The sequence below is a fragment of the Mustela nigripes genome, chromosome 12, assembly GCF_022355385.1.
Source record: "Mustela nigripes isolate SB6536 chromosome 12, MUSNIG.SB6536, whole genome shotgun sequence".
NCBI classification, from domain to species: domain Eukaryota; kingdom Metazoa; phylum Chordata; class Mammalia; order Carnivora; family Mustelidae; genus Mustela; species Mustela nigripes.
In genome coordinates this window covers 93089259-93108028 of record NC_081568.1, presented here as the reverse complement: position 1 = coordinate 93108028, position 18770 = coordinate 93089259, and the positions used below count along the sequence as shown (strand labels likewise).

The 18770-nt window shown below is 39.7% G+C and overlaps 1 protein-coding gene across 1 annotated transcript in view; it reads left to right on the top strand.

Moving 5' to 3' along the window:
• ADAMTS6 (ADAM metallopeptidase with thrombospondin type 1 motif 6) overlaps positions 1-18537 on the top strand; it is a 309107-nt gene extending 290570 nt beyond the window's left edge. Inside the window, exons 23-25 of the mRNA XM_059417959.1 lie at positions 975-1151; positions 3568-3724; positions 15330-18537. Coding sequence (XP_059273942.1) covers positions 975-1151; positions 3568-3724; positions 15330-15439 — 444 coding nt within the window. The 3' untranslated portion in view covers positions 15440-18537. The remainder of the gene's footprint in view (positions 1-974; positions 1152-3567; positions 3725-15329) is intronic.
• Positions 18538-18770: the final 233 nt, after the last annotated feature.

Sequence of the window (18770 nt, the reverse complement as noted above, 5' to 3'; positions counted from 1 at the left end):
CTCTCTCTCTCTCTCTCTCACCCCATCCCTCCTTCCAAAATCAATCAATCCATTAGCTTCTGGAAGGTAGGGATAATCTTATTCATTTTTATATCCCCTTCTACTCAGTCTAGTGTAACTCTTAGAGTAGATCTGGAAATTTCCCCTTTCTTTCTTTCTTTTAATGAAAGGTATAGAAACATGTTTTCAAAGTGTTATGGGTAAGTTCATCACTTGACTGAGAGGAAGAACAGATTTTAAGGAAGGTTTCAGATGTGCAGGGGAGAAAGTTGGAGACTTTAGTCCAACTATGTTTCATAGGTGACTCTAGAAAGAGAACATTCCACTTAACCTGGAGAGAAGATAAATAATAGACTTTGTGACATAGGAAGAAGCATCTTTTCCTCAGTATGAATGTCAGACTGATTCAACTAAAGAACAGTCAAAATTCATTATGTTTGGGAAATTCATTATGGACAGAGGAAATCCAGAGATTTTCTGTGCAATAAACTTCACCAATGGCCATGTATTCTTAGTTACCACACTCTAAGAAAACACACCTCAGTCAACCCCTAGCCTGCCTCACAAAGATGAGTTCTCACGGTCTACGGATAATGGAAGGATTCTTTTTGGAAGACTACATCCAGCAAGTAGGAAACCAAAGATTCCACATTCCAAAAATTAGCAGCATCTTATCACAGCTGAATGTGGCCAAGGATAGGGAGGAATCAAGGAATAAACCTACTAATAAACAATAAAAGAAGAAAATAAGTTAGCCAAGAAAAGCAAACTTTGGCGTTAGCCCTTAAAGTCCTTAGGGAAAAAGATAAAAATACTTCTGCCTAAAAACTTAAGGAATTTTCATATCTGAAAGACTTTGCCCAGAATGTAGTGTATATGCATATTGTATACCCAAACACCTTTACTTCAAGAAAGATTTTCCTCCAATTTTCCTGTATCTTTAGAATGTTGTTATTTATTTGTTTCATTTCCAGTGTACTCCCAAATGTGGTCCAGGATTCAAGCATCGGATTGTTCTGTGCAAGAGCAGTGACCTCTCTAAAACATTCCCAGCTGCGCAGTGTCCAGAAGAGAGCAAACCCCCTGTCCGTATCCGCTGCAGTTTGGGCCGCTGCCCTCCTCCTCGCTGGGTGACTGGAGACTGGGGCCAGGTAAGGCAGTTGCACTGAGGAGGCTCCTACGGAAGCAGTACCTTGAGACCCTTGAGTTTCCTGCCTGGGTCATTATGAGAGCTTAAGAGTTGAGTAACACCACTGAGAAATCTAGGTATGAGATACAAGAATGAAAAAAATGCACACGCAGCAGCTGCCACACATAGACCCATTTAGCTGTGTCTCTTCCATGCCCAAACACTTCCTAATTTTACCTAGTTCTTGGATCTTAACATTTTAACTCAAAATGGATAGAGAAGGAGTCTATATGGGCAGATATTTGAGCAAGCCAAAAAAACTTTGGATTCTAGTCCTGTCTCTCAACTACTTCAAGAACAAATCAGTTAATATCAGTGTCTTAACTTTACTACTTGCACAGTAGCTCCTTAACTTCACAGAAAAGTTATGGGCGTCACGTTGATCAGTCTTTGCAATATTATTAATATTTATTCTTCAATGGGCTTCTCTGATGGATATGAGGAGTTGGGAAGCCAGTATATAAGGCTATTCATATGTATTTTTATTAGACACATTTTATGTTCTAATTTACATTTTTTCTTTTTTTATTCTTACTTTAAAATTTTGCTATCTAATAGATGATCACCTTAAATCCTTTTAAAACAAACTGGTATGTTTGATTAAAAGGAAAATTGAGTTTTATTCTTTTGTATGTCTAAAAGAGAATCTATTAGGTTACATTTTAAAAAAATGCTCCAGAAAGTAAGTTTCTAGATTGTTATTGCCCTTTTCCTGTGGTCTTATAATTAACCTTGTAGCTAGTGGTTTCCTAAAATCTGAGGCCCAAATAAATCATGATACATAACTATGCGAGTATGGTTTCGGACCTGCCATTACTTCTTTAAAATGGTATTGCATAGAAGTAGTTGGCAAAATTCTGGCCAAACTTAGGTATTTCTAGAGTATAGCAGTATCTGGACCTCTTTCGTTACATTTGGGAGAGGGCAAAAGATTTTCAGTCTTCATTAAGGCAAATAAATATACTTTCTCTGTGCTTAGTCAGCCCCGTGGGTAAACAAGAAAAAATATGATCATAACATAGTTAACATTTGCATTTGTATAACAAATCATTAATAATTTGCGTTTGTATAGCAGTATTTAATTTATAAAATATTTAAATGGCTACACATGACACACATAATTACAAGCAATTATGTGTGTTACTGTGGAAGTGTAAGTTTCATAATATGGAATTGATATGCTATTAAAGAATCAGAACAGACATGCTTTCATAATTTTTATTTAAACCAGGTAGACATTTCCTTCCTTACATATTCTTTGTTGCAATGCACTATTATATAAAAGTCAGTTGAAAGTTTTTGCATATTAGTGATTTTGCCAAATTTATAGTAATCAGTTACAGATTGTTTTTTAAAATATTGTCAAGTCCTTTTCTTCTCATCTGTATTTTAAATTCAGTTTCCTAACATTAAAATTAACTGGTAAAAATATATTCTCAAGGATGCTTTAGTACATGTTTATGGTCCCGTTTGTTCATCATTTTGTATTTAAACTTTTTTAAAATAAATGTGTCTATGAATATCCTTGCAAGTCCTGTAAGTGCTTTGAGAGCTTTTAACAAATAAATTCAATAGGGCCTCAGTTTGTTTACCTTGTAAACATCACCATCACCTGTCTTGGCACTGGCGAGCTCATCTCCTTGATCCCAAATCTCACAGGCTTTGCTGGCATTCTGGGTGGCAGGCCTAAAGGGTAGACCTAGCTTCATTCTTCAGCCTGGACAGCTGATTAGTCCTAGCTGAAACTAGGTCACTCTGAGAGTAACTTCAATTCAGAAGTAACTAAATTCCTAATAGATGAAAAAGAAGAGGGAGACATGCTGCTTGGTTCACATTTGTGTGACTGACATCTTAGAAAACTCAGAATACTTATTTAAGCTCTTTTTTTTTTTTTTTTTTTTAAACTGGTCCCCATCACCAGCCTGCACAGCAGTCACTGTTCTTATACTGAACTCACATTTTGATCAGATACACAGTGCTCCGGTAGACCATCAGATTGTTTGCCTGAAAGCCTATAATAAATAGGGAGCACAAGTGATATCCAACCCCAGAATCTCTAATCTACTTCATCCTGAGGATTTTCTTATTGTGCTCCTGTGACAGTTCACCTACTTGGAACTGTTAGAAAAGTAGCCCAAGAAAACTCTTGTTCCTTGGGAGCTATATTGCTTCCATTTTCTAGGGTAATCACATGATCTGTGAATTTCCAAACCAGTTCTAGAGGAGGATGACTTAATCATACCCCTCTCCAAGATGAACTTCATATGGACTTTAAAAGATAATATATATATATGGTATTTGAGAAGATATAATATCTTTTTACCTGTTGAAAATTATTGATCTCAGTATTTTGTTTCTCCTTGTGTCTTTGGGTTTAGTGTTCTGCTCAGTGTGGCCTTGGCCAGCAGATGAGGACTGTGCAGTGTCTCTCCTACACTGGACAGGCATCTGTTGACTGTCCAGAAACTGTTCGACCTCCATCAATGCAGCAGTGTGAAAGCAAATGTGACAGTACCCCCATTTCCAATACTGAAGGTGAGTTTCCCATGGAGAAAGGGCCTGTGTGTCTAGTGACTCACCTGTACTGGTTCCCAGGGTTTGAAGAGCTCCATAAAGACACCGTTGTTAGTGTAGTTTGTACAGAGCTTTTGTGAAAGCTGCACATTTACTAGATATGTGATAAGGAAACCTACATTTTTTTCCCTGACTCTGACACTAACTATATGGCCTTGTTAATCACTTAGCCTTTCTGGAGCTAAGTTGGCTTATCTATACCATGAGAGATTGGAGTGGGTAACCTCTAATGTCACATCCAACCTAGCATTCTATGTTTGACTTGTGCCAGAATTGAGAGATGATTTCTAATGAACCACAGTTTGAAGTGAAAACTTCTGTTTCTTTTTGGAGAAACATACCATCATGAAGATTAAAATTCATGCTTGTTATACATATAATTAAAGCATATGTTTGAAACTGTGTTTCAAATGTTAATTTTCTCATTGTAGAAAAGAAGAAAAAGATAATTACGATAATTACCTTCCAACAGCTGGTATTACTGAGGAGGAAACTGAGGTGCAGAGAATGATAGTGACTTGCCCAAATTAGTAGACTCAGGATTTGAACCCAAATACGGCAGAGCCCAAGGACATGTCAGTTTCAACAGTTTTATGCTATTCTTAATTCACTCTTTAAGGATGGTATTTTAGCATGAAAAAGAGTTGCTGGTTATAAAGTTGCAACACTTATAGCTTGACCATCATGCTGAGTCATTAGATTTAGGCTCAGTCATTGCTGAAAGAACTGGCTTTTTAACATTCCCACAGCAATATATATATATTGCAATATATACGAAGCAGTTTATAGCTTCATTTTAGGAATTTTAGTAATTTCCCCCAAAGTTTTTTTTTTTTCATAGTGGCTATCATCCATAATCTTCACAGCTGGAGATGCAAAGTTTTCAGGGTGGGCAAAATATATCATTTGCACCTGGACTTACTTCTACCTTAAAGAAATTCTCCTAAAATGGATAGGTGTTAATCTGAGGTTTCTTGAATTATCTGGAGAAACACCTCATGGCCATTTAATCTTCCTGGCCAAATCACTTTTTGTTAATATTAATTTGACGTAAGCAGTTAAGACAGTATTTTTAGCCTTCTTAGTAAAGGAGGAAACTTTTAGGAAATTATTAATCCTACAAAATATGACTAATCTTAGAACTATTATTCCCTAAAGCTGCCTACTCATTGAAAAGAAAGAGGATGGCTCTTACGAAATTAGATTTAAAGTGGGTATATCTGTCATAACTTGTTTTGTGTTCTCTTTGGCTTCCTAATAACATATATTGAATACATTTAAATACCTGAAACTATCAGTTCATTTCATCAGCAGCTAATTATCAAATGCTTGTTGTGGCCAGCCTTGGTCATTCATTATAGAAAATTCAAGTGCATTTATAAGTTCATCGTCTTACAGGGAAGATACTCAAAGAGAAAAAAAAGAAAGGAAGGTAGAAGGTGTTATGTGGAGCAGTTAACATAGTGCTGAGAGAGTTAGAGAGTTGAAATGGAAGACTAGTGACTTTAACCTTATAGATCAAGGCAAGCTTCATAGACTAAAGTGGTCTGTGAACCAGCTATTATGTGTGGTTGGAAAAACAACCCAGTGTGTGCCCTGGGAAAGAGGATGAAACGGTTGAATTAAATCATAAGTTGTCATTCATAAAGATATGGAATGTACAGATAACATTGATTTCAAAAGAGAAGAGATTCTTGCATGAAGTTATTATGAGTAATCTAATCTGACTTCTGGGGGGCACCGGGGTGGTTCAGTCAGTTAAACATCTGCTTTCCACTCAGGTCCTGATCCAACCCCTGAGTTGGGCTCCCTGCTCAACAGGGAGCCTGTTCTTCCCTCTACCCCTCCTTTCTGCTTGTGCTTTCTTTCTCTCTCTCTCTCAAATTAATAAAATCTTTTAAATAAATAAATAAATAAATAAATAAATAAATAAATAATATGACTTCTGGAAGTCAGACCAGGGAGAGAAGAAACGCCTGTTACTAAGGGAAAGTTGGGAGAGACGTTTGGTCGTAGGGGAAGGAGTATGCTTTGGTTACCGCAGGAAAGTAGGAAAGGACCCCCCTCCCCCCGCAGAATCAGGTTCTCTCGACTGTTAGTGGAAAGCTGTGAAAAAACTAGTTCAGCTCTACCCCAAGACAGAGTAGGACTAACGGAGATCTCTTGGGATCTAAAATATGGTTTTTCAGTGGGGTGTCTATGGGTGAAATGGATAGAATCTTGAGAATTGCTTTAACAGCCACAGTTTAGGAATTGGTTCCATTCTAACATTTTATTATGAAAATAATAAAAAGTGTCAAACATAACAGCAAAGTTGAAAGAATTATACAATGAACACCCATCATCTGGATTCCAGCTTCATCATATTCCTGAGCTTGATTTATCACATATATATCTATCTGTCCATCCCTCAAGGTAATGGTTTTAAATACTCTTCTCCATTCACCCAACCATTATTATTTACCTAATAAACATTACTGACTATGTGCCAGGCACTAGGGCTATGAAAGGAATGTGACAAGGTCCTTGTCCTCAAAGGGAGCACAGTTTATTGGGAGTGGCAGCAAATAATTTTCACAATATGGGCACTACTCTAACAAGACAGAAAGAAGTTACCGTGAGTACACTGAGGAGGACATAAGCAGCAGAGGCATCATGGAGAAGGCAAGCTTGAGTGGGGCACTAGAAGGTATGAAACAGTTTGCTAAGAAGACATGGAGGTCTGGGTGTTCCTAGCTGAGGAAGAGTATGTGTAGTCATGGGGCATGGGGGTAGCTCAGTATGGGTGCAGTGGGTTGGTAGATGGCAGGCAGTGGAGATGTGGCTAAAAAGAGAGAGACAGGGTCTTGGTTTTGAGGGTCCTGCATACTGTGGAAGCTAGTTAGGACTCTATCTGTAAGTCCTAGAGAACAAGTGAGGGAAATTGAGGAGTGATAAGCTTGGGATGATGGCAGAAGTGTGAAGGGGCAGTGGGAAGTCAACCTTGTGTGGAAGAAGAGTCCAGTCTTGAGATGAAGAAGGCTTGAACTAAGGCAGGTATAGTAGAAATCAGAAGGAGAATAATGAATGAGGGAAAAAAAGTATAAAATGGAAAGGAGAATAAAAAGAACCTGATGAACAGTCAGACATGGAGATGAGAAATTTGGAAGTGTCCAGGAAGACTCCCATTTAGATTTTGGTTACTAAGTACGGAATTTAGGAATAAATCATGATAAGGAATTTAGGAATCTATAAGGAAGTTAAGCACATTCATCCCCAAAAGCCATAATAAAATAATGGAATTTGAGTAAGATTTTTTTTTAAATAAATAAATAAACAATGGAAAGAGAAGAAATGGAGGGAGGTTAAGACAATAAAGAATAGGGGTGCCTGGGTGGCTCAGTGGGTTAAAGCCTCTGCCTTTGGCTCAGGTCATGATCCCAGGGTCCTGGGATTGAGCCCAGCATCAGGCTCTCTGCTCAGCAGGGAGCCTGCTTCCTCCTCTCTCTCTGCCTGCCTCTCTGCCTACTTGTGATTTTTGTCTGTCAAATAAGTAAATAAAATCTTTTTTAAAAAAGACAATAAAGAATAATAGGAGATTGAAACTAAAAAGTGGAGCATCAAGATATTACAAATAATAACTAGTAAGAGGGAAATAGAAGTATGGAGGGAAATACAATTTGCCTTGTTCAACATCTGCTTTAGTTTTTAATTCTTGAAAGCCTTCAGTGAAGGGTTACAACATTATAGGCTTGATTTTGACAGACCACCAGCATGAAGGTAACTCTACGCTGCCACCAAGAGTGACTTATGAGACATACTGGGTATTACTGCATCTAAAGTACTACTCAAAGTAATTTTTTGAAGTACATCTGGCAGCTGGGACTATCCTACTCAAGCTTACCTGAAATTCTATCCCAAATGCCATTTTATTTACCTTTATGCAGTTTCAGGTTCCCTTGTAGTTTAAATGGTGAGTCTTTTCAGCCTCTCAATAGCACAGGCCTCTCTGTCATCTAGCATTTATTGCTGCCAGGTAATAATTCCTGGTGTGCCATGAGCTGGTAATCAACCCAGGAAAAGTGTGGTTAATGTGCATTGCTTTACCAGCTCAGGCTGTCTAACAGTGGCTTTGCTGTTCAAAGTTGTTCAAATGAACAACGCAGAGAAAGCCTGAACAGCTCCAGAAATCTCATCAGACCCCTAGAACAAAACAGCTCCTGGATTTGAGATTTAAAGTGGCATCTGATGTGTTAAAACCAGTGAAAGAGCCTGGGTGGCTCAGTGGGTTAAGCCTCTGCCTTCAGTTCAGGTCATGATCTCACAGTCCTGGGATTAAGCCCCACATTGGGTTGTCTGCTCAGTGGGGAACATGCTTCTCCCTCTCTCTCTGCCTGCCACTCTGCCTACTTGTTATCTCTTTTTCTGTCAAATACATAAAATCTTTAAAAAAAAAAAAAAACAGTGAAAGAGACAATGAAGTTCATTTGAAGACTTTGATTTCAAGGAGGTGAGAAGAGTTGTTTTTTCCTTTGCCATTTTCAAAAGCTCATAATGAACCTTTCCACTCAGGTTCACATTCCTGGCTGTCTGGTTTACAGGGAACCCTGGGATTTGTGTTGGGATCATACCACTGAGAGGATGAATGTGGGTGGCATCCAGGGAATCAGAATGGGTAAAGGGAAACTGAGAAAACAAAGAAAGAGGAATGGCTTAGTCCATGGTGAAATGAAAACTGGAATCAAGTTTTAAAGTTGACATCATCTTGCTTTGACAATGAAAAGTTGGCGGACTAGTCTGCAATGAATAATGTCAACTTCCCAAGTGAAACTTGTTAGTTTATCTTTTTCCAGTCTGCCTATCTAATGTATCAAGGGCTCAAGTACAGTTTTTTAAGGAAAAATCCTGAGTTCACACCCCTCACCCCCAACTCCTGCTCCACAAATTCACATGCACAGCCTCTGCCATCTCACCTCTCACTAGGCTCCGCATCTCCCTGGATGGTTTGACAGAGGCATAGCTGGTTGCACTTTTGTAATCCAAAAGATAGACCCTACAGTACTTAAGTGGTAACTCTCTGCTTACTGTGTTCTTCCTCCGAATCTCAGGAAGAGTTTACAGCCTCACAGGGTGTGCATTCTCCATAGAAAGATGCTGAGTGGTCCAACCTGGTCATGAGAGGCTATGTCCCTATGTGCCCCAGGTCACTCCAATGATAGCTAGGCTTTGTAGCGTTTTATGAAATAGAGGCAAGAGCACTACATCTCAGGAGTTGCTCTTGTACTCCTTGGACCAAGCGAAGCCTTCACAGTCACAATGAATCTAAATCCAATGGCATCCTAAATTTATAAGCCTCTGTTCAGTGCGAATATTTTAAAATCATGTGTTTTAGGTCAGAGATTTGAAAGATTAATGTAAAGCACCTGGGGAAAAAACACATTGGCACATCAATGATAAGTAGATTCATGTGTTGCCTGTGAAACAGGTTGTCTCATTTTATCATTCAACTCTACCAAAATCCAGATTACCAGTGAGACCCACTCTAGCATACCTGGCAGGTTACTTCAGATTCTAATAATGGGTCTATTTCACCTTGTGGGGCCTAGGGGTTGGCTTTCAGCCCTTGGTATACTCCCAAGTGTCCTTGAGAAGAATTAAGGAATACTCCATAAATTGTTCTCCCTACTAGAAATATCTGGCCTTGGATAAAATGATATTTTATTTTCAGGGAGAGGTGAGATGTAAAAAAGAAGAGACTAGTTAGGTCCACAGAATATTTCCCAGAGACCTCATGCTAGGACCTCTTAATCTTCCCATAGCCTCACAAGAGAAAAGGTAGAATGAGTGTCTTATCTTTCTCTTCCAGGACAATACTTAGCTGGTACATGATGATGGCAGAAGAGAAAAATCAAGCTCCTTCATCTTAAAATCCTTGACCCTGCTGACTTAGATTCCACTACTTAAAAAGCAGTATATAAGTGTATCTGTATGAAGAAAATGATAGTGAAGACCAAACCTTCCAAATAGATTAATTAAAAAGTAATTATATTGCAAAAATATTCTACCTAAAGGATTCCTTTTTTTTCTTTTTTTTTAAAGATTTTATTTCTTTATTTGACAGAGATCACAAGTAGTCAGAGAGGCGGGCCAGGGGTGGGGGGCAGAGGGAAGCAGGCTCCCTGCTGAGCAGAGAGCCCAATGCTATGCGGGGCTCAATCCCAGGACCCTGGGATCATGATCAGAGCCAAAGGCAGAGGCTTTAACCCACTGAGCCACCCAGGCATCCCTAAAGGATTCCTTTTAATAGGTCTCCTAGTATAATAGTTTATTTACAGATTATGTTTTCCTTAGGTATACAGAAGCTTTTGGTTATTAAATATTTTAGAGATTATCTAGAAATCGATGCCTACTGAAGATCATTCAGAAACCAAAACAGAACATTTATTATTATTTTGATTTCAACACATTATTTTTAATGTGATCGTTACTGTGGTTTAATTATGCAGAGCTTTTCCAGAATGGTTTTTATCATAAATAGTAAGCTGTACTATGTATTAATTCAAGGGTGAGAAGATTATTTTTTAAGTTATTTAAATTCCAGTTAGTTAACATAAAGTGTAATATTAATTTCAGGTATAGAATTGAGTGATTTGTCACTTACATTGTTTCTTTTTTTTTTTTAAGATTTTATTTATTTGACAGAGAGAGAGCCAGCGAGAGCAGGAACACAAGCAGAGGGAGTGGGAGAGGGAGAAGCAGGCTTTCCACTGAGCAGGGAGCCTGATGTCAGACTTGATCCCAGGACCCTGGGATTGTGACCTGAGCCAAAGGCAGACGCTTAACAACTGAGCCACCCAGTCTCCCCACATTATTTCATATTTTTAATGGCTTTGAGAATGAAGCAGGCTAGTAAGTTTTACAATTAAGCCTTCTTGACTATATCAGCAGAATGTCAATGAGCCAATTCAAGAGCTCAACAAGTCGATCCTCTCTAGGTAAGCTACAAAGTGGCAGATGGGCTGAATGGCCCAGTATAATTTAAAACTTTTCCGAATATAGTTAAGATTACATTCAGCTTTCTGTAATAGTGGGCATTTAAAACTTCTTGGTGTGTCTCAAATCACCTTTCACTTATGTCATTTTACACAATTGAAGGAGGAGGATAAAGCTGAAGAAAAGTGTTTAGGCTATTTCAAATACCTGTTAAAAAACCCTACTCATTCTCTAGTCACCTGACTGACTTAGTCAGTGGAACATGCAGCTCTTAATCTTGGGGTTATGAGTTTGAGCCCCCTACCGGGTGTAGGTTGTTTTGTTTGTTTGTTTGTTTGTTTGTTTTTTAAATTCCCCTTTTTTAAGGTGGCAAAGCAAATTTTCTGGTGATGATCCCACCCAGGGTTGACTCACGACGTTTGGTATCTGCCAAGAATACAGAAGTCTTAACAGGCAGAATGCTGCCAAAACTGAGGGGTTCAAGCCCCAGCTCTTAGACTGACTAGCTCTGTGACCAGCCTAGTTTTCCTAATGTTTGTGAGTTTCAGTTTTACCATCTATGTAAATCTGATGTCTTATATACATCAAAGGATTAGATATATAAGTATGTAAAATCGCCAGGCAATTCCTGGCACATAGGAGGCACTTAATAAGTTATTTTTAATGTGATCGTTACTGTATCAAACTCTTATGACATTAAAAGGCAGAGAATAAAAGACCAGTCATGGTTGACCTTTTCTGGTAAATAGATTTCCATAGAAATAGATTGATTCTCCCTGTCTGGGCGTCTCTAGAAGGCAAAACCAAGAAGTAGGAATGGGGTCTTCCTCAGGGATCTTCCTTTGTGCATCAAAGCTGCATGTCCTCAGGCAGCCCCAGGGTCTCCATTTTAATGTCTCATCAAAGCCTATTGTCCCCATCTTGGCATTCCCAACCCTGGCTCCTCCTCCATCTCTCTCCACCCTATACCATTATGATTTACCTGCTCTCTGTTTGATATATTTTGTTAATTTGCTCATGCATGCTAATGTGTAACCCTCCGTGAGAGCCTAGGTACATTGTGTTAGGGATCCCAGAGACATTATATACAATGATTGATCTCAGAGGCAGATGTGTTAGTGGTAATAACGAGAGCTAAGGGACTGAGTGATTCCTCTGTGCCAGGTGCCAGGGGAGAGGGTTGAGGGGCAGGGGGCAATGCTCTTTGTAAGCACTATGTCATGTGTGCCTCACTTTACCACATCCTATGAGGAGGTCTTGTCACAGGTCTCTACTTCACAGATGAAGAAACTGAGGCTCAAAGAGGTAAAGGAACTTGGCCCAGGACAATCAAATAAGGGGAGGAAGTAGCTCCAGAATTCACCCCCAGGACTCACTCCAGATCTGCCACCCCTTACCACTGTGTTATGGTGCTGGGGCAGGTTGCATGAGTTCTTCAGGAGTGCCTGCCTCTCTAAACTTGATCCCGCTCCCAAGACCCAAATGACTTCCTGCTTTCAGTCAAGCTGGCTGGAATCAACTTAGTCGACAACAAACTTGAGAGGGGTATTGAAAAGTTCAGAGAGGGACAACCTGGCAGCTGGCTTCCAGCCTACCCCGAGGCTAGACACTGCTTGTGGCCAAAGGACTGTGCTCTGGGCCTCTGCATGATGAGTAGAGTCCTCTCATTTCCAGCATGAAGCCGAATCTCAAGCTATGGATATTTGTAATGGCCTGGATGGGTGGATGGTGGGGTCATTGGAGGGAGGAACAACTTATGAATTTTTTATTCATTAGTTATTATCTGTCATGGAATTGGATTCCCAGGTCTAAATCTAGAAGAAAAATCTATGCATTTGTTTGTATTTTGCTCAACTCAGTATTTTCCTAGACTAGCAGCAACTCTTCCAAAAATGGAGTAGTGAATCTCCCAATAAAACTAAACCCCAGAAAATACTGACTTATGTCAATAGGACAGCCGTTTCTCAGTAGTAATCTAAATAATGCGCCAGCAGTAGTCTATTACTGTCATCAGGTGGTACGACATAATAACTAATAGTGGTAGCAACGATTGTAATTCAGTGTCGTGTATTTATCAAGTGCTGACAAACTGTATATGCACTGCTCCAGGTGGCATCATAGGATAGACGTGTTATGTGTGGAAGTAAGAGCTGTCATCATCCCTGTTTACAGAGAGGGAAACTCCGGCACAGAGAGGCTGTTTGTTCAGAGGCATAAAGTCAGTAAATGAGAAAACTAGGATTAAACCAGGGCAGCCTGGCTTCTCATTTTATTTCCGTGTACTATTAAAGCAACCAGTCCTCCTCTCTCTGTTGTTTCTCAACTAAACGATCTTTATGTTTTGGCTAAAATTTATTTTGTACTTGACGCGATCCCATCAAGCCCCACTGCCAACTCGGAGGGGTGGGCTCTGCTGGCAGCCTGCCCCATTAGGATGGTGATTTTTTTTTTAATATTTTATTTATTTATTTGACAGAGAGAGAGATCACAAGTAGGCAGAAAGGCAGGCAGAGAGAGAAGGGGAAGCAGGCTCCCTGATGAGCAGAGAGCCTGACTCAGGGCTTGATCCCGGGAACGTAGAATCGTGACCTGAGCCAAAAGCAGAGGCTTAACCTACTGGGCCACCCAGGCACCCCAGGATGGTGATTTAGAATTAAAGATGAATGATACTTTGTTGACTTTTCTCATGTTTTTTAAAAAAAAGATTTTATTTATTTATTTGAGAGAGAAAGCACAGAGGGAAAGTGTGAAGGAGAAGCAGACACCCTGCTGAGCAGAGAGCCTGGTGCAGGACTCGATCCCAGGCCCCTGGGATCAAGGCAGATGCTTCACCCGCTGAACCACCCAGGAGCCCTTCTCATCATTTTAATAACTGCTTTACCTTGACAATATATTCCTCTTGGTAACATGGATAAAACTTCCCCCCACCAACATGAAAATATTCTTAGTCTAAACCTGTTTGGGTTACTTTTTACTGGTCATGACAGAGAGGAAAAGGAAGAAAAAAAATGCCAAGTGACCTTCAAATTAAAATATGTGGAGATCTTTTTGCCTCAAATTCATACTTGATTCATAAAATATCTTCTGATTTCTTTTTTAGTACAACATTTAAAGAAAGTTTTCTTGTCTCTCTGGCCTTCTTTCAGCCAAAGCTTAGGTTTACTGAGAATCCTAATGTGGAAAGTTTCTATTCAAATTTCTAACTTTTACTCTCTTTGTAAGTCAAATTGTGAGTAAAGAAGTTCAATGGTGACAGCGTTTATATGTTTCACAGAAGATTGAGGGCTCCCGTATAAAACTTAAGTCTTTCACTGAAAGAGCCTGGAATGTGAGATCAATAAAATTGTTACCTTACTTCTCAATAATAATGGAAAACTTTCCCATTCCTTCACATATAATTCCTCAAGTTTCTCATAGATGCCTTCTGTACCATGTATATGATCTCTTAGAACTTCAGTGCATTTCTGAAGCCAGGGGAAAAAAACTTGCAAATAACCCAGCAAGCAGCAAAGACAAAACTGTCCCGTTACATTGAACTTCACCCAGGGTTCTGCCTGATTCTAATTACCTTCAGCAGTTTACCCAGGATGCCTCAGTTAACCACCTGGAAAAATGAGGGTGGAACTTTGATTCTGGGAGGCATATGGAAATTTAATTACTAGGTTTACAAAGTATTTTAAAATCCCCAGATAAAAGTGACCAGAGGACTAGAGAAGAACATCATTATTAGAAGTAGCGGGGTTATGTGGTGGTGAGAGGGGTGCTGAGGATCAAAGACTGGTGTGCCTGTCTCTACACTGGCCCCTTCGCCCCATCTTCTGCAAGCAGCTTCAAGGGGAGATGGAGAAAGAATCATTTATTCACCTTCTGGCTGCAAGAACTGCAGACCTCAACTGTGGCAACTCTAGCACTGAGGAGAAAATACACATAGGAAAAAAGAAGGCCATGTCTCACTTCCAAATTAAAAAAAGACATTTCTACATGTTTCCATAACCCACAGACTGCTGCCATTTGAGGCCAACCCCTCAAAGTTTTCCTCTTTGTCTAGTGTAGTGGCTGAATCTAGGCCACTGTCAGCAATCCTTTTCATTCACCCAGGCCCATCCCCACGCCTCACAGATGCAGAGATTCTCTTGAGACATGTGTACTTTGGTATCAAACAATGCAACTCATGTTTGATTTTGGATAACCTTGCACTGCCGAATAAAATAACCCTTGAGAAAGAAGCAATAAAAGCGCTGTAAGAAAAATGACTCATGTTTCCAAGCTGTCTAAAGTGATCACTTATCCCAACAAATGGTAATTCTTTCAAGACACAGTGGGCATGCACCACAGTTATAAAAGTCTGGGAGAAAAGCCTTGCAATCATTTTTTTTTTTTAATTGTGTTAAAATCTATCAAAAGAATGTTTCTGGTAGGCTGTACCAGACAGGGTATGCTTAAAAACAAAAACAAAAACAAAAACCACATGGATGTGGAAGCCAAGGCGGACTGGTGCAAGGGGGGCCTTACCAAACACACAGTCCCATTGGCTTGTTTATGCACTTGTTTATGTGCCTCTAATTGTTTTCCATTTTCTGCCCCCATTCGATAGAGTGCAAAGATGTGAACAAAGTGGCTTATTGCCCACTGGTGCTGAAGTTCAAGTTCTGTAGTCGAGCATACTTCAGACAGATGTGTTGTAAGACCTGCCAAGGACACTGACCCACCGAAAGCCAGAGAGAGCGTCTTGTCATTTCATCGTGGAAATGCGTCCATCAAAGAGAGTCACCCAGAGGAAGAGGATTGATGTCCTTGCAAATGCATTACCCTGTGGAAAACGTAACCACTGGTCAGCCCTAGCTGACAGGATTTCAATATTATTTTAACTTCTGTGAAGTGGGATTTATTGATCCAAAGTGCTGGACACGGTATTAAGGAGGGAATGCCAGATCAGAGAGATCCAAACAACACAGGGAGACTTGCTTACTATGGAACGTCTGTGTTCTTTCGAGTAAATCCAATAGCCTGTTTACCTCCTTGGACCATTAAGATAATTTTTATTATGGACTTAGCAATGACACTGAATCCATTTGTATTTAAAACTGTTTAAAATGTAGCTGTTATGACTTGGTCAACTATGGAAGTAAAAGAAGATTCAGAAATCTTAAGTCATAGCTTAAAAATATTTACTATACTTTTATCTCACTACAACAGCACCACAACTGAAATTCTAAAATGGGCTTTTAACTGTAATTTAAGGAGCAATTATAAATCAAAAGTAATGAAATTTCATATGATTTTTCTTCATCCCACTTAATTTCCTTAGGAATAACCCCCCCTGTTCTGAACACTGCTGTGAGCCATATATAAACTATATTAAACCGAACAACAGTGAAGGAATTAGCTGAAGGCAGTGCATCAGTTACTGCAGCTGTGCGAGTCTATAAATCCTGTGCTAAAAGACTGTGGCCAACTTGCCATTGTGCAAGTGAAGCTGAGATTTCCATTAAAACTTTAAGAGAAAAACATTTCGATTTCATGCAGAAGCCAGACCAGGGGTATGGTAGAGACCGAAGAAACAGGCCCTTTGCTGCCATCACACAGGATGCCTCAGTTCTTCTTTGGTTCACCCCAACTCAGTTGTGTTGACATCCTCACCGGCCACAGAACAGCTTCTGCCCCGTGGGACTGTTGCACGCGTGTTGAGCTTACTGAAATGATGCCGTGCAAAAGATAGACTGGCTCAGTAACAACCAGGCAGACCCTTTTGCTGACAATTGTGATGGGTTCCAGATGTCCCTTCTTTGATATGGCAGAAGGGCATTTATTTATATGAAAGCAAGTGTGTGTGTGTGCGGGCGCTTTTGAGTGTGTGGGTTAGATGAGTGTGCTTGCACATAAATGTGCTATTTTTGTGAGTTTTAAAGTAGGCAAGGGATAACAACCAAAGAAGAAAAACTCATGAAGCCTAAAGATCATAAAGCATAATTTTAATAGTCACTCAACCAACTATTTTGTATTTTTTATGGATACTCTGAATGGCAATCAAATGTGAAACCAAGTTTCTTGGGCAAGTCAAATTCTAGAATCAAATCCAGAATCCTAAATTAAATCAGCTAGCTCATATTTTTCCTATCCACAAGTAATTTCGTGTCATGGCCATCAAAAGCTTCAACGGTGGGATCAAAAGAAAAGGGAAAAAAAGAGGGTACTTATTTGTATTTTGTACTTGAACACTTGTAGCTTGCAGCAGGTTCTTGATGAATGTGCTTTGTATCCTACAGGTGTGTACACCGTGCTACACCAACACCTCAAACTCCAACCAAATGGCTACTTTGTAAAGATACTACTTGCAGTAAAGAGTATGTTTGACTTAAACCCGTCACTGTGTGTGCTCAAACTACATGTCAGGTGTATAAGCTACGCCGTGACCTAAGGTAGAGGTTAGTTTTTTTTGTTTTTGTTTTTGTTTTTGTTTTTGTTTTTGTTTTTCCCAGAAAGGAAAAGAGACTCACAGACTTCAAAAACCAACCTAAACTTCAGGTTTGCTATGGACAGTCAGCACGGGATGTTCCGCACACTCAGTCGTGGTCATCCCTATTTTCTTGCCTGCTTTCTCTCTCAACACCACAGCTCATGTCCCTGAGCTTGCCAGAGAAAGCTACTGACGATACACAACAATTGCCAGGGCCCCTCTGTATACTGCCCTGAAAAGACGAGCCAAAGCACCATCTATTCAGTGAAGGGGAGGCAGCCCATGAGCAGCGTGGCCCCAGCACTGAATTCCCTCCATCCCTTGCAAAGAGCAGTTAACTTGGTGCTAATATGCCCTGGTGAAGTAAATAAAAGATGAGTACTTTTTGTGGCATTTTAGGCATAGGTTTCCTGTCAGGATCTGTTTTTCCCCAACATAAATATCAGCTCATGTTTGTATTCCAAAAAGATTTCTTACATTACTGACTTAAGTCTATTCTACACCTCACCTGGAAACTAACGTTGTGAGGACCGTTGCCCTGGGCTCCCTTGACTAACGGTAGAAGAGGGGACAGCTAGTGTTCCCCCAGGAGTGTGCACCAGCCTCAAGGCCAGGAGCAGAGGGCTTCCAGGCGCAGCATCAGATGACTCTGCTAGAAGGAACCAAGCACAGCATGTAACAGGACTAAACCTGAGTGGGGAAACAAATCATATTCTACAGCACATCACAATACCGCTGCTAACTGTGCAGTCAACCACATGACTACGTGATATGCTCTCTTCCTAAATAATAGCAATAGGATTGTCAGTGGAGGCTGAGCCACCATGTCAGGCCCTCCAAAGTACTGTGCTATGTGGACTACTTAGGGAGGCCCAAGGAAACTGGAACCCCATGACTGAGAGCAGTATCTGCCACTGGCAAAAAGTCCTGCCGAAAAAGGAAAGGTAAATATACCCAACTGATTAAAGCCCTTAAGATACATATGACTCCCCAAACAGTCCATTTCATTAGGAATTTTTTGGAGTGAATGTCACATAGGTATCCTTAATAATACAGAATGAAATTACCTTTGTATTATTGTGATTAGTTGTTGCTTATTATTTTATACTCAGTATTAATGTGGTACACTGTTACTTTTTTTTTTTTTTTGCTTTTGTAAATTATATTCTAATTTATTGCCATGTTTCCTAACACTTGTCCTACATTCATTCTCCTGCTTGTAATGAAAATGAGAAAATCATTGTAACACTTGATGGAGTGAAATTCCACACCAGGCACAGATTTTTTTTTTTTTTTTTTGACATAGATAATTTAGTAAAAATAAAAATTCAGCTTGTAAGAATGATTCAGATGAAAGTTGTCTATTCCCTGAAAAGCTGGTGTTAAACTTGCAGTAGGAGGAATCTATCCTTTGGAATACCACACTACACTACCCAAATTATCCAGGTAGTATCCAGGATTGAGAGAATTTGTTGTATCCTTATTACCCTCCTCAGAGATTGCATTTATTTTTATTTCAGGACTATTAAATATAAGGGCTTTGGGTATTTCTGGTGGATCTCTATCCCCAGAGGCCAC